A 19,067-nucleotide genomic window follows, 5' to 3' on the forward strand; every position below is an offset into this window, starting at 1 on the left:
TAAGAAGACGATATACGGCATCTAGATGAGAGACATCAAACTCGACAACAATAGTGACAACATCATCATGAAGACTGATTCTCTGAAGGACGAGGGCTTGCAGCGCACCGCCTCCAACGGAAACGGCGAGGTCGAAAACGCAAACGCTGAAGATGCAGGCCTTCAGCGCGGATTGGCCGGCCGCCATCTTGTAAGTTGACTCGGCCATGGACTTGCTTATCTCTTCAGCTGACACAGCTCCCCCTATAGATGATGTTGGCAATCGGAGGCGTTATTGGCCCCGGCTACTTTGTCGGCATGGGCACTGGTCTTTCAACTGCCGGGCCTGCAGGTCTGCTTCTGTGCTTTGCCATCGTGGGAGTTCTGCTGTGGGCTGTGATGCAGTCTCTGGGAGAGCTTGGAGCGTTTATTCCCATGTCTGGTAAGTTTCATGTCGAGAATCCTTTTCCTTGACGTTTCTAACAATGTATTAAACAGGTTCTTTCACCCATTACACGTCCATGTTTCTCGATCCCGCCCTTGGATTCGCTCTTGGATGGAACTATTGGCTTCTCTGGGCCGGTATCATCATCGCAGAATACAGTACGCACTATGCACAACGTATTTCGACCGTCCGCTGACGAACGATAGACAACTTGGGTCTGGTTTTGACATACTGGGAGACTCCTATTCCGCGATGGGGCTGGATCTTGATCTTCTGGTCCGCACAATTATCTCTCCGAGTTGACGAGATGCTAATCTCTATACAGGGGAATCTTCCTCGCGTTTACTTTCCTCGGTATCCAATCCTTCGGTGAAGCCGAATTCTGGCTCGCTTTGATCAAGGTCATTGCCATCCTCGCCTTCTTCCTCTGCGCCATCCTCATCACCTCGGGCGCCATCGGCGGTGAAAAGATGGGTTTCAAGTTTTACCACGATCCGGGTCCCTTTGCGGACGGTGTCAAGGGCGTCTTCAAGATCTTTACCTTTGCTGCGCTTATGTACAGCGGTACCGAGATGATTGGTCTGACTGCCGGAGAGTCCAAGAACCCTGCTAAGGACGTTCCCAAGGCTGTCAAGAGCGTTCTTTGGAGAATCGTTGGCATCTTTTTGCTCGGTATATTCTTTCTGACTCTTACGGTCCCTTACAACGACCCCAATCTGCTTTCGGCAAAGAGCAAGACTGCCCGGTCTCCTTTCGTCATTGCCTTTACTCGAGTCGGAGCTACAGCTGGTGCACATGCCATCAACGCCGTCATCCTCATCACCATGTTTTCTGCCATCAACAGTGCCCTGTATGTTGGCTCGAGAACCCTCTATGGTCTGGCTGTCGAGGGTTTGGCTCCCAAGATCTTTGCTTGGACAAACTCGAGGGGCGTCCCAGCCTACTCCCTCGTTCTCATGAACCTGATCGGTTTCCTGTCCCTGCTTAACCTTTCCAGCGGAGCTGGTGTTGTTTACACGTGGATCATTTCCATGACAGGTGTGGCCACATTCATTACCTGTAAGTTGAGCACTACATCTCTTGCATCTTTGCAACAGTAAACTAACAATATTAGGGGGCCTCATATCTCTTAACCATATCCGCTTCCGCATGGCTCTCAAAGCCCAAAACATTCCCATCGACGTTCTACCTTTCCAAGCCCCCGCCTGGCGCTTCTGCGCGTACCTCGGCGTTGGCGGAAACCTCTTCTTTGCTTTCTTCCAGGGTTGGACTTCTTTTGCGCCGTGGGACGTGGAGGCTTTCTTCATGAACTACGTCATCCTCCTCGTGTTCATCATCTTGGCTGTGGGCTGGAAGATTACACACAAGACAAAGTTTGTGACGCTCAAGAGTATCGACTTTAGCAGCGCAAGGCTTTGGAATGTTGAGATGCAGATGAGGGCTGATGCCGAGGCTGCTGTTCAGGCTAAGGAGGAAGAGGTCAAGGAGTAGTCGGCTGCTGCGATTCTACAGGAGGTCGAGCCGATATTTACATAGTCTAAGGTTATGGAATCCTAAGAGAAGAAATGCTCTTCTGAGTTGAAACCTTGAGTTGAGTAGCCACTGTGATGAGCTTTCCTCGACAATACAAGTTCTCCACCACTTCTTTCGTATCAAAGAATTCACGCCAAGTGAATGTTCCGGCTACATGGTTATCTTCATGTGGAATTAAAGTGTCTTGTAGAAAAGCTATTAAGAGAAGCCCACTCCGACAAATGTTATCTAGCTCGAATATGAAAGTAAAACGACACGGATTCTCGCCCTTCCCACCCTAGTCCCAGGTCACAGCAATCGGCTCGTGATTACCCGAGAACCTATACCCGTTGAACCAGAGTTCGAAGCGAAGATCCGCGGGGGCAACAATGACGTGCACGTCGAATTGCAGGTGGTAGAAAGGCACCCCTTTGCGATACCAGGATCGTCTATTCTTATTCAGCACCATCTGGTCTTGCTGGACTCCTGTGAGGTTGCTTTTGACTACGCATAGCTTCTTTGCGCCCGCTGCTGTAGCTGTCAGTGGCTGCATGAGATTAACATTGGGCCATGACACGCACCATGTTTCATGCTTCTGGGGAGGAGATGCGGCTCGTTGTTGGAGATGACGATTATGGCGTCCCAGGACCTTGTGGTGCTTCCAGGATCCAGCTTGATCTTGAATGATTTAATGAGAGACGAGTTTGGATCAATGACATCGCCCTAAATCGTCAGAAGAAAAACTCAAGACAAAGTTTGCCCTCATACCTTGCGTATTAGCCACTCTATCTGGCTTCTGGCCCATTTGATCTTCGGATCATATTTGTCCGTCTTGACATCCTCGTCAAAGTGAATGGCTGGGTCATACGGCTCCATAACAACCATGCCGTAGCTTGAACGCGCAACCCGTGTCGCCAGGACCGGTAGGCTTCCCGTCTGAAACCTTTGCTGCTGGTCTAGGAGGAGACCGCGGACGACGCAGAGTTGAGGCTCCTGACACGGGACGACGATGACGTGTCGCGCGTTTGGGTGCGGGTACCCAACGAGCTGTTGCTGTATTGCATCACGCACGTACGCTGAACTTCCCAGGCCTCCAGCCAGAACCATGTACTCCTGTTTTTTGTCGTTTGTGTCAGAGGATGTATGTGTGGAAGCTGGATAAAAGACGTCTTACCACTTGGTCTTTCATGCCCTTTTCCCTCATCCACTCGAGCTGCTCCTTTATCCGGCTCATGACGCCTTCGATCTGAACATCAAAAAGTGCCTGGATCTCTTCTCTGCTCTAGGTCAGCAATCATTCAACCAGTGATGGGTTACGCACTTTGTAAACAGCATTCGACCCCTCTCGACCCGTAAGCCGGGGTGATTAAAGTCGAAAGCCACGCCCTCCATCGGTATCTTAAATGTCTGCTGCATATACACCTTCTCTCCAAACTTGTGCTTGACAGTCCTAAAATGGTGGCTCCTCGCCATGGACGTCGCCAAGTCATCAGGGAGCCTCTCGATCGCGTCGGGGTTCGCCGCCAGCCTCTGCGCAACGAGGCGGATAAAGGCCCGGTCGATGAGCGTAGATCCGATGCCGATGCCTCGTACACCTGAGACCTGTGCCATCTGGGGAGAGATGGCGTCGGTCGAGGTGATGCGCATCAGAGCCAGATCCGTCGTGCCGCCACCGGCGTCGACGGTCAGAAAGACGTGTCCCTTTTGGAAACTAACGGCACTTGTCTTGAGAGTTGCGACAGATGCGGCCTCGGCTTCAGTCAGATCCACGAGCGCTACATGCGAGGGTCCTCCGGTGCCAAAGCCGGCATCCCGCACAACGCCTTTGAACGTGTTGACCATGGCAATGTTGGTCCAGGTTGTTGGCACGCTGAAGAGAAACGTCACAGCCATGTCTCTCCAACCGCCTGTGTGGCGCCTCCCCAACTGCGTCTCAACCGTCTCCTCCACATGAGCGTATATCTGACGCAGATAATCGGTCAAGTACTTGCGCGCCTCCGCCGTGTCCTGCGGCGCACTCGAGAGACCTTGTTGTCGCGCTGCCTCTAGTGTATCTTGGTCAATGAAGATCTTGAAAAACTCACGCCTCGTCTTTCCAGATCCCGGCCCGTCATCGTCATCTTCGCATATAAAGCCCCAAGAACTGAGTGTGCCGTCGTCATTGTACACGAGCTTGGTGGGCACCTTGCGCTCTCCTCGGTCACCGCTGCCGGGCCAATCGTTGACCACCTGGATCGGCGTCCTTGGGGTCATCCATGCGACCCCTGCGGGTTCTGTCAGCACTTTGTTTTCGTTGCAGAGAGTGTGAATGTACCGGTATAAGTGGTGCCCAGGTCGACAGACACTAACAAGTCTGATTGTTTATTCATTTTTTCTGTTGTGGATGGGTGAGAGAAGATGCCAGAGTCTCGCAAAGAGGGTGGCCCATGGACACTTGAGTTTGGATGGATTCATCTCCTCTCTTCTCTCTGATCGGCGGACAGAGGTGGGGTTTCCAATCTGCATGACCTGCAGCTACCCATGTCCAGGGTGATGGACCCTTGTCAATGGAGTCATGTTGGCCCAGGGGTTGTCCAGCCAGGCCTGCAGACAGAAGATGGAGCTTTCCTCCTCGCAGGTACCGTTGACCATCTCTGTCCACGGAATGATGCACTCGCAGCAGCCCACTGATAAGTGGCTCATCCCCCATCTGTTAAAGCTCTGTTCGCAGTCAACTCCCCATCCCTTCGCTCTCCAATGGCGGCTACATCAACCGATACGACGGTCCTTTCAGGACAGTCCGCATCATGGATAAACGGGGTTGAAACTCCCGTACCGTGGACGTCGACAGTCCGTTTATTGCACTTTGCACATACTACTGAAACCCAACCCCTACTCCCAGGCGAGTACATCACATCTGTCGAGTCGTCCGTCAGTTCTGCCGCCCCCTCCAGTAGCGATGCTGCCAGCTCCTCGACCAGTGCAAGTCCCTCGACCACGGCTATACCGAGCACTAGCACCGACTCCAGCGCCATCTCCAGCGCCTTTTCCAGCTCCAGCAATCCCAATCACTCATCAACGAGTGTATCGGCTCCTTCTAGCGACAATGGCTCGTCGGGCCACTCCACAGGAGCACTCGCTGGAGCGGCCGTGGGATGTGCTATTGGCGGCATCCTGATCGGGCTTGTCGCCGCTTGGCTCCTCTTCCGTCGACGACGTAGAGGGCAAGACGACATAAAGACTGTTCCCCACGACAATCCTCGAGCATTCGCGACCGTTGAGAAACCGTCTCCCACCGTTAGCGACGATTCGACCCCGTTGAACCATCTACTCCTCGACGCGACCCCCGACAGAGAGATTGAGGCCGAACTACAAGCCTTGGGGCATCTCATCGATCAACACGTCGAAAAGTACTATCATCTTGACCCGATCACCGACGTGTCGACCTTGTCAGACCATCTTGCCCCGCTCGGAGACTTCCCTCATGGCACAGAAGCCATCGCAGGAGTATGCGCAAAGCCGATGTCTCGCCAAACTGGTCTTCGGCACGTCATCTCGCAAGTCATTTTCAGGAGCCTTGACATCTACTCCCGTGGCGCATTCTCAATGCTCCCGGCGCCTCTCAGCACTTTTCTGGACTCGATCCCCTCTCACAACGCGACAGGTAAGACCGTACACTGTCTTTTCTTTTTCGCAACTGACGCCGATTTCTAGCTCAATCGGCTGCCTTGTCCGAATGGCGTCGTCTTTCAGCTTTCCTACTCCATCCAAGCCCTTATGAGCGAACGCCTCTGCCCATTTCCAAAGCTGCTCTCAGTTCTCAGGCCCTGGCTTTGGCGACCCGCCTCAACGGCTTCCTCCACCACTTTGTCGGGACCAGCCACAGCGCCCAGACAGATCACCTGCAGGCCGTCATTGTCGAGTGCACGAAGCTCGGCTATGTAATCTTGTCACAGCCCCAGGATTGGCGTTTCGTGTTTGAAAAGGGCAACTCGGTGGTTGTGTGCCCTGGGTTGGACAAGGGGGGAAGACGGGTAGTGGAACCCGAGGTCGGAGTTATTGGTGCATAAGTGGGTTTGGCGGTGGAGTAGAATGCCCTGTCCTGGACCTATCGTCGTAGTCCATTCTGTCTGTTGGTTGTATCGCGACAAGAGTGCAGGGGATCAACCAACAAGTCGTTACATGTGGCTTGACAAAGGACCACCTAAGAGCCAACAAGTTCATTTAACTTTCTATTCTCCTTCTTAATTCGATCGTGGAGGAAGTTCCGGGCCGGACCGGCCGAAGGAGTTGCTTGGGGGCTGGTCCCTGCTGTGTGAGCGACCAACAACCAACAACACCAAGACATGAGGCATGAGACATCCAAGAAAGGTCTGGTGCAGCTGCAAGTTGGTTCCCCGCTCCACTCACTCATTAAAAGGCCGACGGCATTTCCAACCGACCCTCGTTCTCGTTTGCGGGATGCCGGTGCACCTCGGCCTCGTAAAATTGGCTCTCCTTGACATAACCACCTGCCTTTCACCATCAATGTCTCCAAGATGCCTGGTCTAAATACTCGTTTCCGCCAGATAGTCACCCTGGCTACCGATCAAGATCCACTGTCAACCCAGGTCCGCTCATGCATCGAGCTTGTCCGCACATGTCATTACGACCTCCAGCACCTTGTTCAACTTCGCAACCAGCACGCGACCTTGCTCCTACCCGCAGCAGTTGAGCGCATCGATGGAATTATTGAGGCCGCGCAGCAGTGCCATGACCGCGTCGACAGACTCGTGGAGAAGTGCCGACCGGAGGCGCATGGGGGAAAGACGCCACTTCGCAGCAAGATGAGGTGGATTCTGGCCGATTCTCTCGACTTTGAGAGCCAGCAGCCGCTTCTTCACTGTCATCACGCTGCAGTATTGGCCGAGTTGAACTTTGTACGTCAAGTAGTCCTCGCAGCCCCGACGGTCGGGGACCAAAAAGAGGAGGAGGCGAGTCCAGAGCCCGCTGTGATATCCTCAACCTTTTCCAACATTGCTCTCCTAGGAGATGTGTTTGATAGCATTTCGTGTAAGACAGTCCCTCCAACTCTTTTCTCTGGCAGCGAGAATGATTTGATGATGATTAATTCGTAAATAGTGACTTCCTGTGACCCTGTCTCATCTCCCCAGCTTCCCTCGCCCTCAACCAACACTACACCCTCTTCCGACCCAAGCAACGTACAGGGTCTTTCTTCTCCAGCACCGGCGAATACGCAAAGGCATAAAAAGGCTGTATCGATAGTTGAAGTTCACGAAAAGTTCTCGGTCCATTCTGACGTCGACAACCAAAAAGAGCTATACCCCTATTCCGATGAGAAGGAAGTTGTTGTCAACGAGCAGTCACGATCACCAGACAAAGATAGAGTTGTCCTAAACCCACAAGACAACACTGGCTTGCGCTTGCTGTTTGATCTGGGTCACGACGAGGTCTCCCCGAGGTCCTCTCCACTTGCGGCTGTTCCGTCCCTTTCATCTATCTCTCAAATCTCTTCCATGCCCAGTGTGCCGAACCTGCATGGTATACCTCTGTCGAATTCCAGTCAGACCAACTAGAAACAGTGCCTCTCTACCTCACCATATGAGCAACTATATGATATTTGATATTTGGCTCCCATGGCTGAATTGCCGGTGTAAACCATGTTAGACTTAGCATCCCACAAGCTAGCTAGGAGAGACGTCGATAAGGCCAAGAGAGCGGCCAAAGTGGATTCCAAAGCGAGTTCTTCCCTTCCTCTTGATAGATATGGAAGTAGGGTATTGAAACTATTGTTGCAGTATCCGAAATTCTTTAACGTAATGATTTCACTGGTTCCTATTTCTTTGTGCTCTCTCCCATGAGACCGGCTGATATCATGGCCAGATCACCATCACGGGCCGAGGCTACCGTTCACGATAAGAAGAGGGGGTCAAGCAGTAGTTGGCCATTACAAGTCGATAAAAAATTGAATTAATATGCAAACAATTAAAGATTTTGGAGCCCATAGAAGATTTATGGTCTTTCTTAGTTAGACCCTCTAGTAAAGACCTTAATAAATCCTCCTCGATACTGTAAGTTCCATTAACCTACCATGTCTTCCTCGTCAGAGGACCTACACCAAGTGAACATTTCCTTATTTAGTTATATCTACAGGCCTGAGTTTTACCTGATGGGTTATCAAATTACTAAAAGAGGTCATCGGCCATAGGAACAGAGAACAAAACTATTGATAGTAAATTCGGTGAAACCCCGCCCTCGACCACCTAGGAATATCCTCCCTTTTGTCTATGCCTGCGCCCCAGAACTTTCCCCAAACGGCTGATCGTAATTAGTGAATGGCCATTCATCTAACCAACAGTCCATATCAATGCGATGACCCAACTGTTGGTCTTCAGGTGCTCCCTCAAGATATAGGCTTGGGTCATCATTCAGGAACTCCTCCCATTCAAAAGCCCCCCCAACTCCACGCTGAGTCCCTTGCGGCTCTGGTGTTGGATCCGACTGGACGGTTGCGGAACTTGGATGTTCGTTCGTGACTACTCCAGAGTCGTCGCTGAAACGGGAGTTGGGGACCTCTCGGTCCGGCACGAAGCCACGGCTATTGGAACTTTCTTCAGAATCCTCAATGTCCGTCTCAGAGCCTTGTTGGGCTCTTGCCTGCCAGCCATCAATAGATGGGTTCTGATGCGATGTTTGCTCCATGAAAACTCGAGACAAGGCACGGTCCAAAGCTCCGCGGATATCATCCGCCGCAACACTCGCTAACGCAGAGTCTTGGACAAGAAACTGCTGGAGAGTCTGGACAGATTCTCCTGTCAAAAACATGCCGGAAACGTAGAGCGCTTCCTCGGTTGGAGAGGTATCAGGGAACGGCTGTGCTCGTTTACAAACTGTACAATCGTTGTACGGTGTGGCGGGTCGGGGCAAGTGGCCAGGGAACAGTAGGTCGAATATCCTGTACCATTGTTCCTCTTCAGTGCCAGGCGCTGATCTCAGTCTGAGGCGGAACATTACCCAGTCTTCGATATCGTCCCTGTGCTTCCGGTGAAGATGTTGCTTGACGTAGCGCACCTTGGTCAACTTGAGTTTGACACAGGCTTGATACTGCTGGAGATCCTTTTTACAGAAAGGACAGGCGAGGGGCCAAGAGGGCCCTGGTTCTTTGGGCCGCCGGGCACGTTTCGACTTGCCCGATGATGGTCTGTCCCGCTCTGCTTCGTCAGCCGACTCGGTTCGCTCTCTTCGTCTCTTTCCACCCCTAGAGCCTTGGTTCTGCCGTATTGATAGACCTGATTGAGGAGATGTCGTTGAATGTTCCCCAGGCTGGTGAGTCGCTGTCCAGAAATCCTGCCAGTCCTGGTGAAGCCACCACCAGATACGCCGGACATTCCAAAGAAGCCAAGGCAACAGATGCAAATCTCCGCCAGGAGTCACAGCAAGCGGCGCCGCTCCTTCTCTTACGATTGTCTCATCGGTGTCCCCAAACTCCCAACCACCTGGGACCCTTTGGACCGCCGGGTCAGTGCCCTCTTCGCCGCACGTCGATGAAGAACCGTCCAGGTCTGATGAAGTGTATCCCTCAGAATATATGGAGTCATTTTCGAACTCACCTTTTCCCTCTCTACATTCAACGTTCTCGGGGGTGTTGTCGGTGTGTTTTTGCCATGGCTCCTTGGGAATGATTGTGTGGTGGGGTTCATGGGGTGAGGACGATTGAGCCTCGACAACCTGCACTCGGCCAGGGCATGCAAAGCCAGTCCTCGAATCAAGTCTGCCATCCATTTCATGACACTCCTCGCCGGTTGCTTCGCTATTGGAGGAGCTTGGGCCGTCAATGTCCAGCCCGTCACGTCTCGGGCCAGAGGAGGCGGTACGCGCATGATGCAGTTCTCTCAGGTCGGAGAGTTGCTCCCTCTGTGGATAAATGATGGCCGGTCTTTTACAGTTCATGCAACGAGGATGGTTACAATTGACGCAGATGTCTACAACACCCAGGCTGTCAAACCAGCAATTACACTTGTTCCTGGTCAGAGCTCCATACATATTGTGTCGCCTTGCCATGAACACTTACACATTCCCATGCATATTCGGTTTTATGCACTCCAGGTGGTGCCAGGAACATGGTTACTTGAGTTTACCCCGCGTAAAACGGACTCGTATATTCGCTCTTGCAAGGCAGAGCGAGTGGGCAGAGGGGTAAGTGGTTCGTCGGCCGAACGGATTTGGTATAAGTGACAGGAATTGCGATCGTTTTGACGTGTCAAGTTTCCTTCTTGTTTCTTTCCGGGTAATGGTAAGTTGGAACAGGTTTCGACCTCCAGGATCGGAGAGCCTGCAGATGTAGTCAGGCCGCCATCACCAATGTGACAAACTCGGCAGCCAATCAAATTCGCCGCGCCTTCCAGGCCAATTATCGCCTTCACAGCATCTCTCGGCTCTTCAGAAGCTTGGGCGTTCATTTATTTCGTGGTCACCATTGTGCTCAGCATGCTCCGGGCCCTTGATGCGAATACTAGTCAGGGTCTGGGAAGGTCAATCCCCCCTCGGTCACAGACGTGACCGCAAGACCGTTGAGAGCACAAATGTGACGATTAGTTTTTATAAAGTCTGCCAGATGCATCTGTGACTATAAACGAGAACTTGAATTCAAGCTTGCGCTTCAAGCCCACCGTTTCTACAAACTCCCATTACATCAGCCCTCTCCACTCTCCGTCACGGTAGTTGCACGAGCACAACATCATACAGGAAGGATGTCACCCAACAACGAAGCTTCCGGTACACCCTCCAATCTGTCAACGTGAATATCAAACTGAACCCATGCCATGCAGTAGTCGAACCCCCGTCGGTCCTGTTGGCATTTATTCACGATGAGCCAACACTGCCTGAGAGACTTGCTCTTTCACAAAGAACGAAGAAAGATCATAAAGAGAGGCTGAAGAAGATGGAAAAGGAGATTTCCAACCTGGTGGGCATTGTGTGAGTTGCACAACAAGCGCGGGTGGTCGGAATAATGACTAATCGATGAAATTCAATAGGGAACCACACGATACGACATATTCAAGCTCACCCCGGGTATCAAGTAAGGGTGCCACCTTTCAAGCACTTTAGTGCTCTATGGGTTCATTTTTAGTTCTCTTTCTTGGTTGTAGGTTTTTAGGGACACGAAGACGTGCTTCATGTAGTATAAATGGTGCTTGCAAGGAATGATAGTCTATGTCGCGCAACTATTATCGAGTATTTCAGCTACCCGCTCAGCAACTCTAATACGGTTGTGAAGGAACCATCATGTTTTGGTGTTGATTTTGAATGAACTTCTAGTCCCTGTGAGCTCTATTACTAAATGACTGCAATCTTTCTCTGATCACATCTCAATTGGTGAGTATAGAGTCTACGCTGGTGATCACAGATCTCATCTGCCCAATCGGAGCTACGAGATTCTTGCATGCCTGCCCCCAATAAGAAGCTACATTGAATTTTTCATCTCTTTTATTTGCATCATCAGAGAGAGTTTCCTTACTTGATCAGTAGTGTTCAAGTATCTATTCACCTCGGTCAATGTGTGGGGTCTAGTCACTTCGGCCATGCCTGTGCCTGGCGACTGTTTGCGCGAGCACACCTCGATCTCAAGCTCCATGGAGCTGATATTCTCCAATCGGCGTCTTATCAACTTATCACTATTCAGTGTGATGTAGGCATCGGGAAGTGCCCAAATGGCAAGGCGCCCACTGATCCAACGTCCTACCGGGACCGGATGGGTATGCTCGGGCTGCCATTTAGCAATCTATGCAACTGCAGTCTCGCCTTTCAGCCCCTTTACAAATTCAGGCTTGGCGATGATGGTGGCCGACCGAGAACGAGACGCGAAGGCCGAAGGGTCTTGGCTCGACTCGTGCCTGGTCCATCATAAAATCATTTCTGTATCGAAATACGCAGTTAAGTGGTTGATACTTCCAATCCAAGCCATTCTGTCGCATATCGGCTCTACCGTGGTGCCGAAGCAGCGAGTTGTTTGTCTATCTCGCACAACGTCGGGTCGCCTCGGTGAAAGAAGAAATTCCGAAAACCGACAGTGGGCATATCTGCGGCTGTTGTCTCAGGGCATGGGTGGCTAAATAAAACTTCATGACGACATTACTCATCATTGTCTCTTCATTGTGCATGTACTACGATATACATGAAATCGGGTGCTTTTCCCAAGTGCATAGCATCATCATCACATTGCAAACACACCAGCTTGTCTATTCCAACTCCGCTCTTCAATCCAGATTTATAGCCATCATGTCAATCATCACGGTTCTCGGTGCCACTGGATCTCAAGGTGGCTCCGTGTGTACTGCTCTCCAGGGCAATCCTCACTGGAAAGTTCGGGCCGTCACCAGAAACCCCGCTAGCAACGCTTCCAGGAAGCTCCTCGAGAAGGTGGCTCGGTCCAAATGCGGGAAACCTTCAACATTTTTACTGACGACATTTTCATCTAGGGCATCGAGGTAGTCGCCGCTGATGCCAATGACGAAACCTCCCTCCATGAGGCATTCAGGGTACAAGATGAGCAAACCGCCAACCCCCTCGAGCCTAGACTAATCAAGGTTTACATAGGGTACAACGGCTGTTTTTGCTCTTACAAACTTTGATTGGTACGCGTATCGTTCATTTAGCTCGTTATAATACTCACGGCTCATTTCAGGGGACTTGTGATGAAGAAGGGTCGCGAGGCAGCCGGCGAGGTGGAAAAGCAGCAACAGATCAACATTGCCAAGGCGGCAGCTCAAACTCCAGGCCTCAAGCACTACATAATGAGCTCGCTACCCGCCGCCAGCCTCTCATCGAACGGCAAGCTGCCGGTTCCGCACTTTGACTACAAGCACGAGGCCTTTCAGTGGATTGAGGAGCATGCGCCGGAACTGGCAGCCAAGACAACCCGGGTCTGGCTTGGTTGGTATCCATCAAACATGGCATTCAACGCCATGATGAAACTTGTTCATCTGGTAAGTTCATCGCAGACGTCAGGCCAAGTTGGGAACTCTTTGCCCCTGTCCCATGGTCTGAATCGTATGCAGCACGTTGTTAATTGTTTTTCTTCGGTATAGCCCAGCCCCGATGTTTATGCTTGGATTCAACCCAGCAAAGAAGACGCAGTTCTTCCCATCGCAGGAGACGCCCAACACAACGTCGGCGTGGTCGTAGAAGGTATCCTAGAAGACGGACCAAGGTCGTTTGGCAGGATCGCCATTGTCATCACCGACTATCTCAAGTTGTCGGAAGTCGTGAAGGTCTGGGAGAGTGTCACGGGAAAGCGAGCCGTGTACATCGAGGTCTCGGATAAGACAACTGAGAAGATTTGGGGTGTCGGAGGCCTTGAGATCGCCTCTCAGCTGCGGTGGAGTGAAGAGTTTCCCAACTGGCACAAGTTGGAGCCTGAACGGGTCATTACTCTTGAGGGACTAGGTGTCCAGGGCAAGGTTCGGAACTTTAAACAGGCCTTGGAGAGTGTAAAAGAGAATCTTATCTAGGTCCAGATACCTAAAAAGACTAGCGCTAATCTCGTCTCTGATGCGTCTTTCCAACCTACTCAGGCTTACGACCGTAGACGTACCGCACCTTGAAGTAGCTGTGGACCTTACGGTTGCGGATTGCCTTGCGCGTCTGCATGAGAAACACCTGGAACTCATCTTCCGGCCACTTCAGGACCTGGCTCCACAGCAGAAGGGAGTATCCTATGGCGATATGTCAGGGATATCAGTGTTAGGTTAGGTAATAAGCTTGCTCACCCTCGAGGTCGTTCTCCAATGTCAGCTGGACGAAACGGCCCACCTGGGCCATTTTAGGGTCTTTCGGCCAGTTACCAATAGGCATCTGTAATTCACAAGTCAGATACATGTTGGAGAGGGTGTGCGTGTCATGCAAATCTCACCTTGTAATCCACCGTCTTGATATCGACAAAACCAGCCTCCTTGAGTCCTTCCACCTGTAGCTCGCCTACAAAAAACGGACGGCCCAGAGCCTTGCCTCCCTCTTCGTACATCTTGTCACAGACTTTCAAGACAGGCTCTAGCTCGTCAGTCCCATCATCGCTGAGCAGACGGACGTCAGCCTCGACCGACTCTACCCAACCGCCAGGGGCGCAACAACGGTAGGCCTCCTTAAAGAGGGCATGCCAGTCAGCAATGGCGCCGAAGAGGTAACGGATATGGATAAAATCAAAGTGATTATCTCCCCAGGTCCATCTCTCGGTAGCATCGTCTACCTCGAATTGTACATTCGGAGGAACCCACTCTGGCTGGCAGGGTGAGAGGTCGGTACCGATCACTTCGGCACCTGTGTACTGATCGGCAAAGTCACTAGAATGTGTAAGCATAAGCTGGTCGCTCATATCTGAGTAGCAAGGCAGTGATACATTGCCCAAATGCCTTGCATATGATCAGCGACGCCCATGTGCATGGAGGGTTTCACGTACCGCTTCCTGTACCAACATCAAGTACTTTCTGAGAAAATCATGATTATCAGCGTGAGAACTTTTGCCGTCCTATGCTTGGAGCAAGTCCGCACCTGAACATTATCTTTGATAGGTGCGAGAAATAGCTGGCCATCCAAGAGAAGGGTGAGGGAGTGGTGGCTAGGGGTAAAGTTAGCATGGTGCACTCAGTCTCTAGAGACACGGCCGTACGAGATGTCGATAGACTCTAACTGCTGGTCGTCATTGGGAAAAGCATAGTCATTGACAAACTTGTCGGCATGGTATGTGCGACCCTGGACACGACGATATTCGAGAATGCTGGCCGAGACAGAAGCGGTGGAACTTTCTCTAGGTCGCTTTTAGCATCTTGTGTCGCACCACATGGCCAAGCCGTCCACTCACGCGTCCGAGCCGATAGATGAATCGGCGTCCTAAGGATCAAACATCAGCTACGGATTTTCGACCAGACAGAGGCATTTTTCAGATCCTACTTCGCCTTGATCAGCAGGAACTAAATCGATCGGAGATGGAGTCGATCTCGGTGGAGAAGCGGAAGTCGGTGCCCTGGTCGGCGAATTGGACCCGCACATGGTGAGTGAGACAGTCGTACCAAAATTAGAGGGAGGCTAAGATAGTGGTGATGGAGCTAAGGAGGATGGATGGATCGCGAGAGGAGTTCGAGCTCGGAGCGGGGAACACCCATGTAAGGGGCCATGGCTAAATAGCGCGGTTAACCTCCAATCGCGTGATGGAGAGTTGGTTTGGTAATCCGCTCGTTGAGGATGGAATAGGTCTAGGGTAAGAGGCTCTGGCTTGTGTTTGAGTGGAATGAAGAGTGTCCAGGTTGGCACCAGAGCCTGAACGGGTCATTGCTGTTGAGGAACTACGTATTCAAGATAAGGTCTAGAACTTTAAGCAGACGGGAGAGTGTAACGGTCCCTTGTTTATGTCTAGATACGAGGCAGGATATCGACGGTCAACACCCTTCACCTGTCCATTTTCTCTTTCAGGACCATCTCAGAATCACTATAGAGGATGGCGAATTAGCATTCGACATGCAGTTCCCCGACAGTTTATAAACAATTTTGTGTCTATTATCTAAAGAACAAACAGGGCTTCAAACCAAGTTCTACTTGCATTACCGTTGCATAAGTATGCTACTTTCTTTCATAATTTTCATGCATTGCTGCCCAGCCGACCTGGCACCTGAACCACACTGGGAGGTGGCTTGTTTGATGATGCATCAAAAAAGCAAAACCACTGCATCTCATTTTCCCCTCAATCCCCCTCGTCAATCTTGATCTTTCTGACACTTCAATCTTCAATATCGACGATATAATGCCCAAGGCATCTCCCGCCAACGCGTGGGTCGGCGCGCCTCCCGTATCTGAAGGCGCCTTTGCCTTTGCCCACGGGGACTTCTTTGCCGAAGCCTCAGGCCAAAACAGGCATCGTCGTGCAACGCTCCAGGAGCTCAAGACGCACTTCACGTCTGGTAACGACAAAGATCATCCTGCACATTGGTTCGAGGCGCAACTCATTCACTATGGTCTCCCGCCGTCAAAGACAAAGTCGGTCGCCCGCATGCGTCTGCTGGATGTTATGAATGCGGGGAATCTCAAGGTGCCGGCGGATGTTACCAAGATTGAGGGCAAGCTTAAGAAGGAATGGACAAAGAATGACCGGGAGGCCAAGAAAGCATCCAAGGCTGCTTCTTCAACACCGGCAAAGGCTGCGGGTGCCAAGAGAAAGGCTGGCGATGACGCTGGTCCCTCGAAGAAGGCAAAGACGACTACCACCAAGGTCACGACCACAACCAAGACGACCACAACTACAAAGACGACAACCACCAAAGCTTCTACTTCCAAGGCGTCCACTTCCAAGGCGTCTGCTGCTAAGGTTACTTCTACCACGCCTGCAAAGAAGCAGACTGCCCGCCGAGGTGGCGCCTCCTCCACATCTGGTCGAAGCACACCCGCCACCTCCCAGTCGTCAGCTCCCCGCGAGCGAATGGCCCGTCGAGGCGGCATATCCCAAGGACCAACCCGCTCATCAAGACAGGATTCACCAGAAAGCTCTACTCGGAAGAAGCAGACGGCCCGACGCAGCAATGCCTTCATGGCACGGGGACGCATCGAGGCTCCCCCACCCCGGCCTTCTGGCTACGACTTTGCCGCTCCTCCTCCCTACTCGGAGTACCCAGAAGATGGCGGCTACCGTTCAGATGACTACTCTCCTCGTGGTGGATATCAATCTCACAGCGATAACTACGATAACGATGGCTATGATGACGGCTACGAGGACGAAGCCAGTCTCGCGCCTCTTGGCCTTCTCAACGGCGACTATGAAGTTGATTCAGAAGACGTCACTAGCCAGTGGGACTATTACCACCCAGACGACTTTGGGCTGACCCTCACGCTTTCCGGTTCCTCTCTGTGGGGACGCTTCAACCTGGGAGTGTACGAAGGTGTTTTCTTCATTGAAGACCGCCCGATGAGATCCTCCCACGAAAAGGTACACTTCATATGGCGGGGACGCGAAGACCAAGGCCCTATCTGGTACGGCGACCGAAACGACGGCTGGATCAAGTTCCTGGGCGATGGCCGGATCGAGGGGTTCCTAGGCGCGCAGTCTCTTTCTTTCCAAGGCCGTCGATTTCCGGATCAGCCGACGAGGAGTAGGATTGATGCGCGCAGCATGAAGGATGAGTTCGATGGGTACTCTGAGGATGAGTATGAACGCGAGAACCGGGCTCGTTGGTGAGTTTTGGGGTTGACAGGTGTTTGTTGTTGATGTTTGGTCGGCTTTTTCGGAGTTGCACAAGATCTGGAGGCATCTAGCTTTACAGACTGGATACAAATCTTGTAATGCCAGGGAGGGGATTGGTTTCGCGTTTGGGTTGATGTTGTCAGAGTTCTTTGTACATGATGTCGCTTGCGGACAAAGGCTGCGGCAATTGGGGTACTTTGTTTATGTTCCGGTCACCCGTCTTCATTTGTCTCATTCGTCTGATCACGGTTTATCGATCAGGCAATATTCCTCTGATGAAATTCAAATACTCAGCACTTCTGATCAAGATGTCGCTGGCGCATCTCGCCAAGGCTGGGACGTGGAAGCACCCATTTATCCGAAAAAGGCCCCACTTTGTGCAAGGAATACACCAGACAGATAACCAGTGATTGGCTCTTGGAGACAGCATCACTCACTCAGAATCTTCAAATTACTCACCCCCTTTCTTTCTTCTCTCAATCTCATGTTAGAATCATGAACGTCCTCAAAGGCATCGCGGATGTCTTTTCAACAAGGAGCGCCCCTCGAGGCCTCACCGGCGCCCTCGGAACTCCCCTACCGTGGTTCCCAACGACAAAGGCCTTTCGTGAGACATGCAGTCATTTCACCGACCTTCCCAACGATCCAGACCTCGAGAACACGCTGTGCGAGGTCCACTACATACACCACACCCTCAGATACTACCTACTCCCCACGACACTGCCCGACGACAACTTAGAGCTGTGCAAGAAAATGTTGCGGAGTCTGGAGTCACGACGCGATCTGACGTCGCTGGTACTAAAAGAGACGTCCATCCTCGACACCATTTTTGGTATTTCTCAATTCCGAAAGCCACCTCCGTATGAACCGCCTGACCTGCAACGTCGTGTCGTATCTCTGAATAACCACTGGAAACTTCTTAACGCCACTCCCACGCCCTTGTCACGCGGCTACGCCACCTCTCACAGCCCGCCCCTGATGCAAAGAGACTATGAGCTCACCCTGACACTCGAGCAGGCCGCCGAGGCAGAGCTCCATTACAGGTTGTGGCGGACTAATAGGGATAGAAAAGTGTCGTACCTCAAGGGGCACCCCCCGGAGCCGATCAAAGCGAGGATGGTGACGCGCGGTGAAATCGCCTCGGACGCCGTGTGGGAGGCGCTTCCCTGGACACCAGAGGAGATGAGCAAGGCGCCGGACGACAGGCAGATGAAGTTTGAGCCGCTCTATCAACCGATAGAGAGTCAGGCTGTGCCGCTGGACTGGGTAAATCCGGGCTCGCCCCCTGTTTTCACGACGCCGGAAGAGGAGCGGCGCTGGGGCGTGGTTAGGAGGAGGTTCAACGAGAGGAAGGATCGGCAGGTCGAGCATGCAAAGAAGCTAATGGCGGAAAAGAAAGGCCAGGGTGCGGCACGGGACAAGGCGGGATGAGGAGAGGGATTCAGTAGATTCCAAGACATTCAACATGAGATGGCGAGCGGCAGATTCGACATATGGATGACGGATGGGGTTTTCATTGGTCAAAACACAACTGGCTCGATGGCATGGAAGGTATATTTGCATATTTGTTTTTACTATACCCGGCTTGGAGACTAGAACGGCATATTTTCAACCAGTAGCTTGTTACAATACCAGTCTTTACGACTGATTATAATTTGTTATTTGACAACGCGATCCCCGTCTAATTCTAGGTGATTGCGCTTTTTGGCATGTGTCAATAACCGTGTTGTTTGTTATTGTGGCTGATAGCCTTTTAGAAGCGTCACCAAGTACACAATGAGACCCGTCTACTATCGAGATATCAAGCGTCATACGGTATTAGGTTTTAATACCGTCACGTATTAATGACTGTGTTTTTTGCTGTTGTGGCTGATGGCTTCTTGTCATCATTGCAGACAATACTATCGGGCGTCATATTATTCTCCAAGC

At 51.7% G+C, this 19,067-nt stretch overlaps 9 protein-coding genes across 9 annotated transcripts; 6 read left to right on the top strand and 3 right to left on the bottom strand.

Moving 5' to 3' along the window:
* Positions 1-25: 25 nt before the first annotated feature.
* Positions 26-1,915, top strand: NCS57_01075200 (AA-permease domain-containing protein; the record flags this gene model as incomplete). The annotated part of the gene is made up of 6 exons (XM_053060486.1): positions 26-190; positions 250-421; positions 478-582; positions 631-700; positions 750-1,483; positions 1,539-1,915. The coding sequence occupies 6 exons, from the start codon at positions 26-28 to the stop codon at positions 1,913-1,915; spliced, it is 1,623 nt and encodes a 540-aa protein (XP_052910880.1).
* A 319-nt stretch (positions 1,916-2,234) lies between these two features.
* On the bottom strand, positions 2,235-4,311 carry NCS57_01075300 (uncharacterized protein; the record flags this gene model as incomplete). Its single annotated transcript, XM_053060487.1, has 6 exons — positions 4,251-4,311; positions 3,258-4,200; positions 3,111-3,213; positions 2,705-3,049; positions 2,518-2,659; positions 2,235-2,464 (listed from the first exon to the last, which is right to left on the bottom strand). The coding sequence occupies exons 1-6, from the start codon at positions 4,303-4,305 to the stop codon at positions 2,235-2,237; spliced, it is 1,818 nt and encodes a 605-aa protein (XP_052910881.1). The 5' UTR covers positions 4,306-4,311.
* A 361-nt stretch (positions 4,312-4,672) lies between these two features.
* On the top strand, positions 4,673-5,985 carry NCS57_01075400 (uncharacterized protein; the record flags this gene model as incomplete). Its single annotated transcript, XM_053060488.1, has 2 exons — positions 4,673-5,579; positions 5,630-5,985. The coding sequence occupies 2 exons, from the start codon at positions 4,673-4,675 to the stop codon at positions 5,983-5,985; spliced, it is 1,263 nt and encodes a 420-aa protein (XP_052910882.1).
* Positions 5,986-6,453: 468 nt separating this feature from the next.
* Positions 6,454-7,491, top strand: NCS57_01075500 (uncharacterized protein; the record flags this gene model as incomplete). The annotated part of the gene is made up of 2 exons (XM_053060489.1): positions 6,454-6,967; positions 7,037-7,491. The coding sequence occupies 2 exons, from the start codon at positions 6,454-6,456 to the stop codon at positions 7,489-7,491; spliced, it is 969 nt and encodes a 322-aa protein (XP_052910883.1).
* Positions 7,492-8,200: 709 nt separating this feature from the next.
* NCS57_01075600 (uncharacterized protein) lies at positions 8,201-10,037 on the bottom strand (the record flags this gene model as incomplete). Its single annotated transcript, XM_053060490.1, has 3 exons — positions 8,201-9,477; positions 9,526-9,829; positions 9,987-10,037. 3 exons carry the CDS (start codon positions 10,035-10,037, stop codon positions 8,201-8,203), a joined length of 1,632 nt encoding a protein of 543 aa, XP_052910884.1.
* A 2,156-nt stretch (positions 10,038-12,193) lies between these two features.
* Positions 12,194-13,425, top strand: NCS57_01075700 (NmrA domain-containing protein; the record flags this gene model as incomplete). Its single annotated transcript, XM_053060491.1, has 5 exons — positions 12,194-12,334; positions 12,394-12,453; positions 12,512-12,549; positions 12,600-12,900; positions 13,003-13,425. 5 exons carry the CDS (start codon positions 12,194-12,196, stop codon positions 13,423-13,425), a joined length of 963 nt encoding a protein of 320 aa, XP_052910885.1.
* A 55-nt stretch (positions 13,426-13,480) lies between these two features.
* NCS57_01075800 (uncharacterized protein) lies at positions 13,481-14,959 on the bottom strand (the record flags this gene model as incomplete). Its single annotated transcript, XM_053060492.1, has 9 exons — positions 13,481-13,629; positions 13,684-13,768; positions 13,827-14,253; positions 14,310-14,322; positions 14,370-14,397; positions 14,462-14,528; positions 14,580-14,717; positions 14,772-14,800; positions 14,861-14,959. The coding sequence occupies 9 exons, from the start codon at positions 14,957-14,959 to the stop codon at positions 13,481-13,483; spliced, it is 1,035 nt and encodes a 344-aa protein (XP_052910886.1).
* A 703-nt stretch (positions 14,960-15,662) lies between these two features.
* On the top strand, positions 15,663-17,132 carry NCS57_01075900 (uncharacterized protein; the record flags this gene model as incomplete). The annotated part of the gene is made up of 1 exon (XM_053060493.1): positions 15,663-17,132. Exon 1 carries the CDS (start codon positions 15,708-15,710, stop codon positions 17,130-17,132), a length of 1,425 nt encoding a protein of 474 aa, XP_052910887.1. The 5' UTR covers positions 15,663-15,707.
* A 492-nt stretch (positions 17,133-17,624) lies between these two features.
* Positions 17,625-18,569, top strand: NCS57_01076000 (uncharacterized protein; the record flags this gene model as incomplete). The annotated part of the gene is made up of 1 exon (XM_053060494.1): positions 17,625-18,569. Exon 1 carries the CDS (start codon positions 17,634-17,636, stop codon positions 18,567-18,569), a length of 936 nt encoding a protein of 311 aa, XP_052910888.1. The 5' UTR covers positions 17,625-17,633.
* Between the last annotated feature and the right edge of the window lie 498 nt (positions 18,570-19,067).

Source organism: Fusarium keratoplasticum, chromosome 8, assembly GCF_025433545.1.
Source record: "Fusarium keratoplasticum isolate Fu6.1 chromosome 8, whole genome shotgun sequence".
Classification (NCBI taxonomy): Eukaryota; Fungi; Ascomycota; class Sordariomycetes; order Hypocreales; family Nectriaceae; genus Fusarium; species Fusarium keratoplasticum.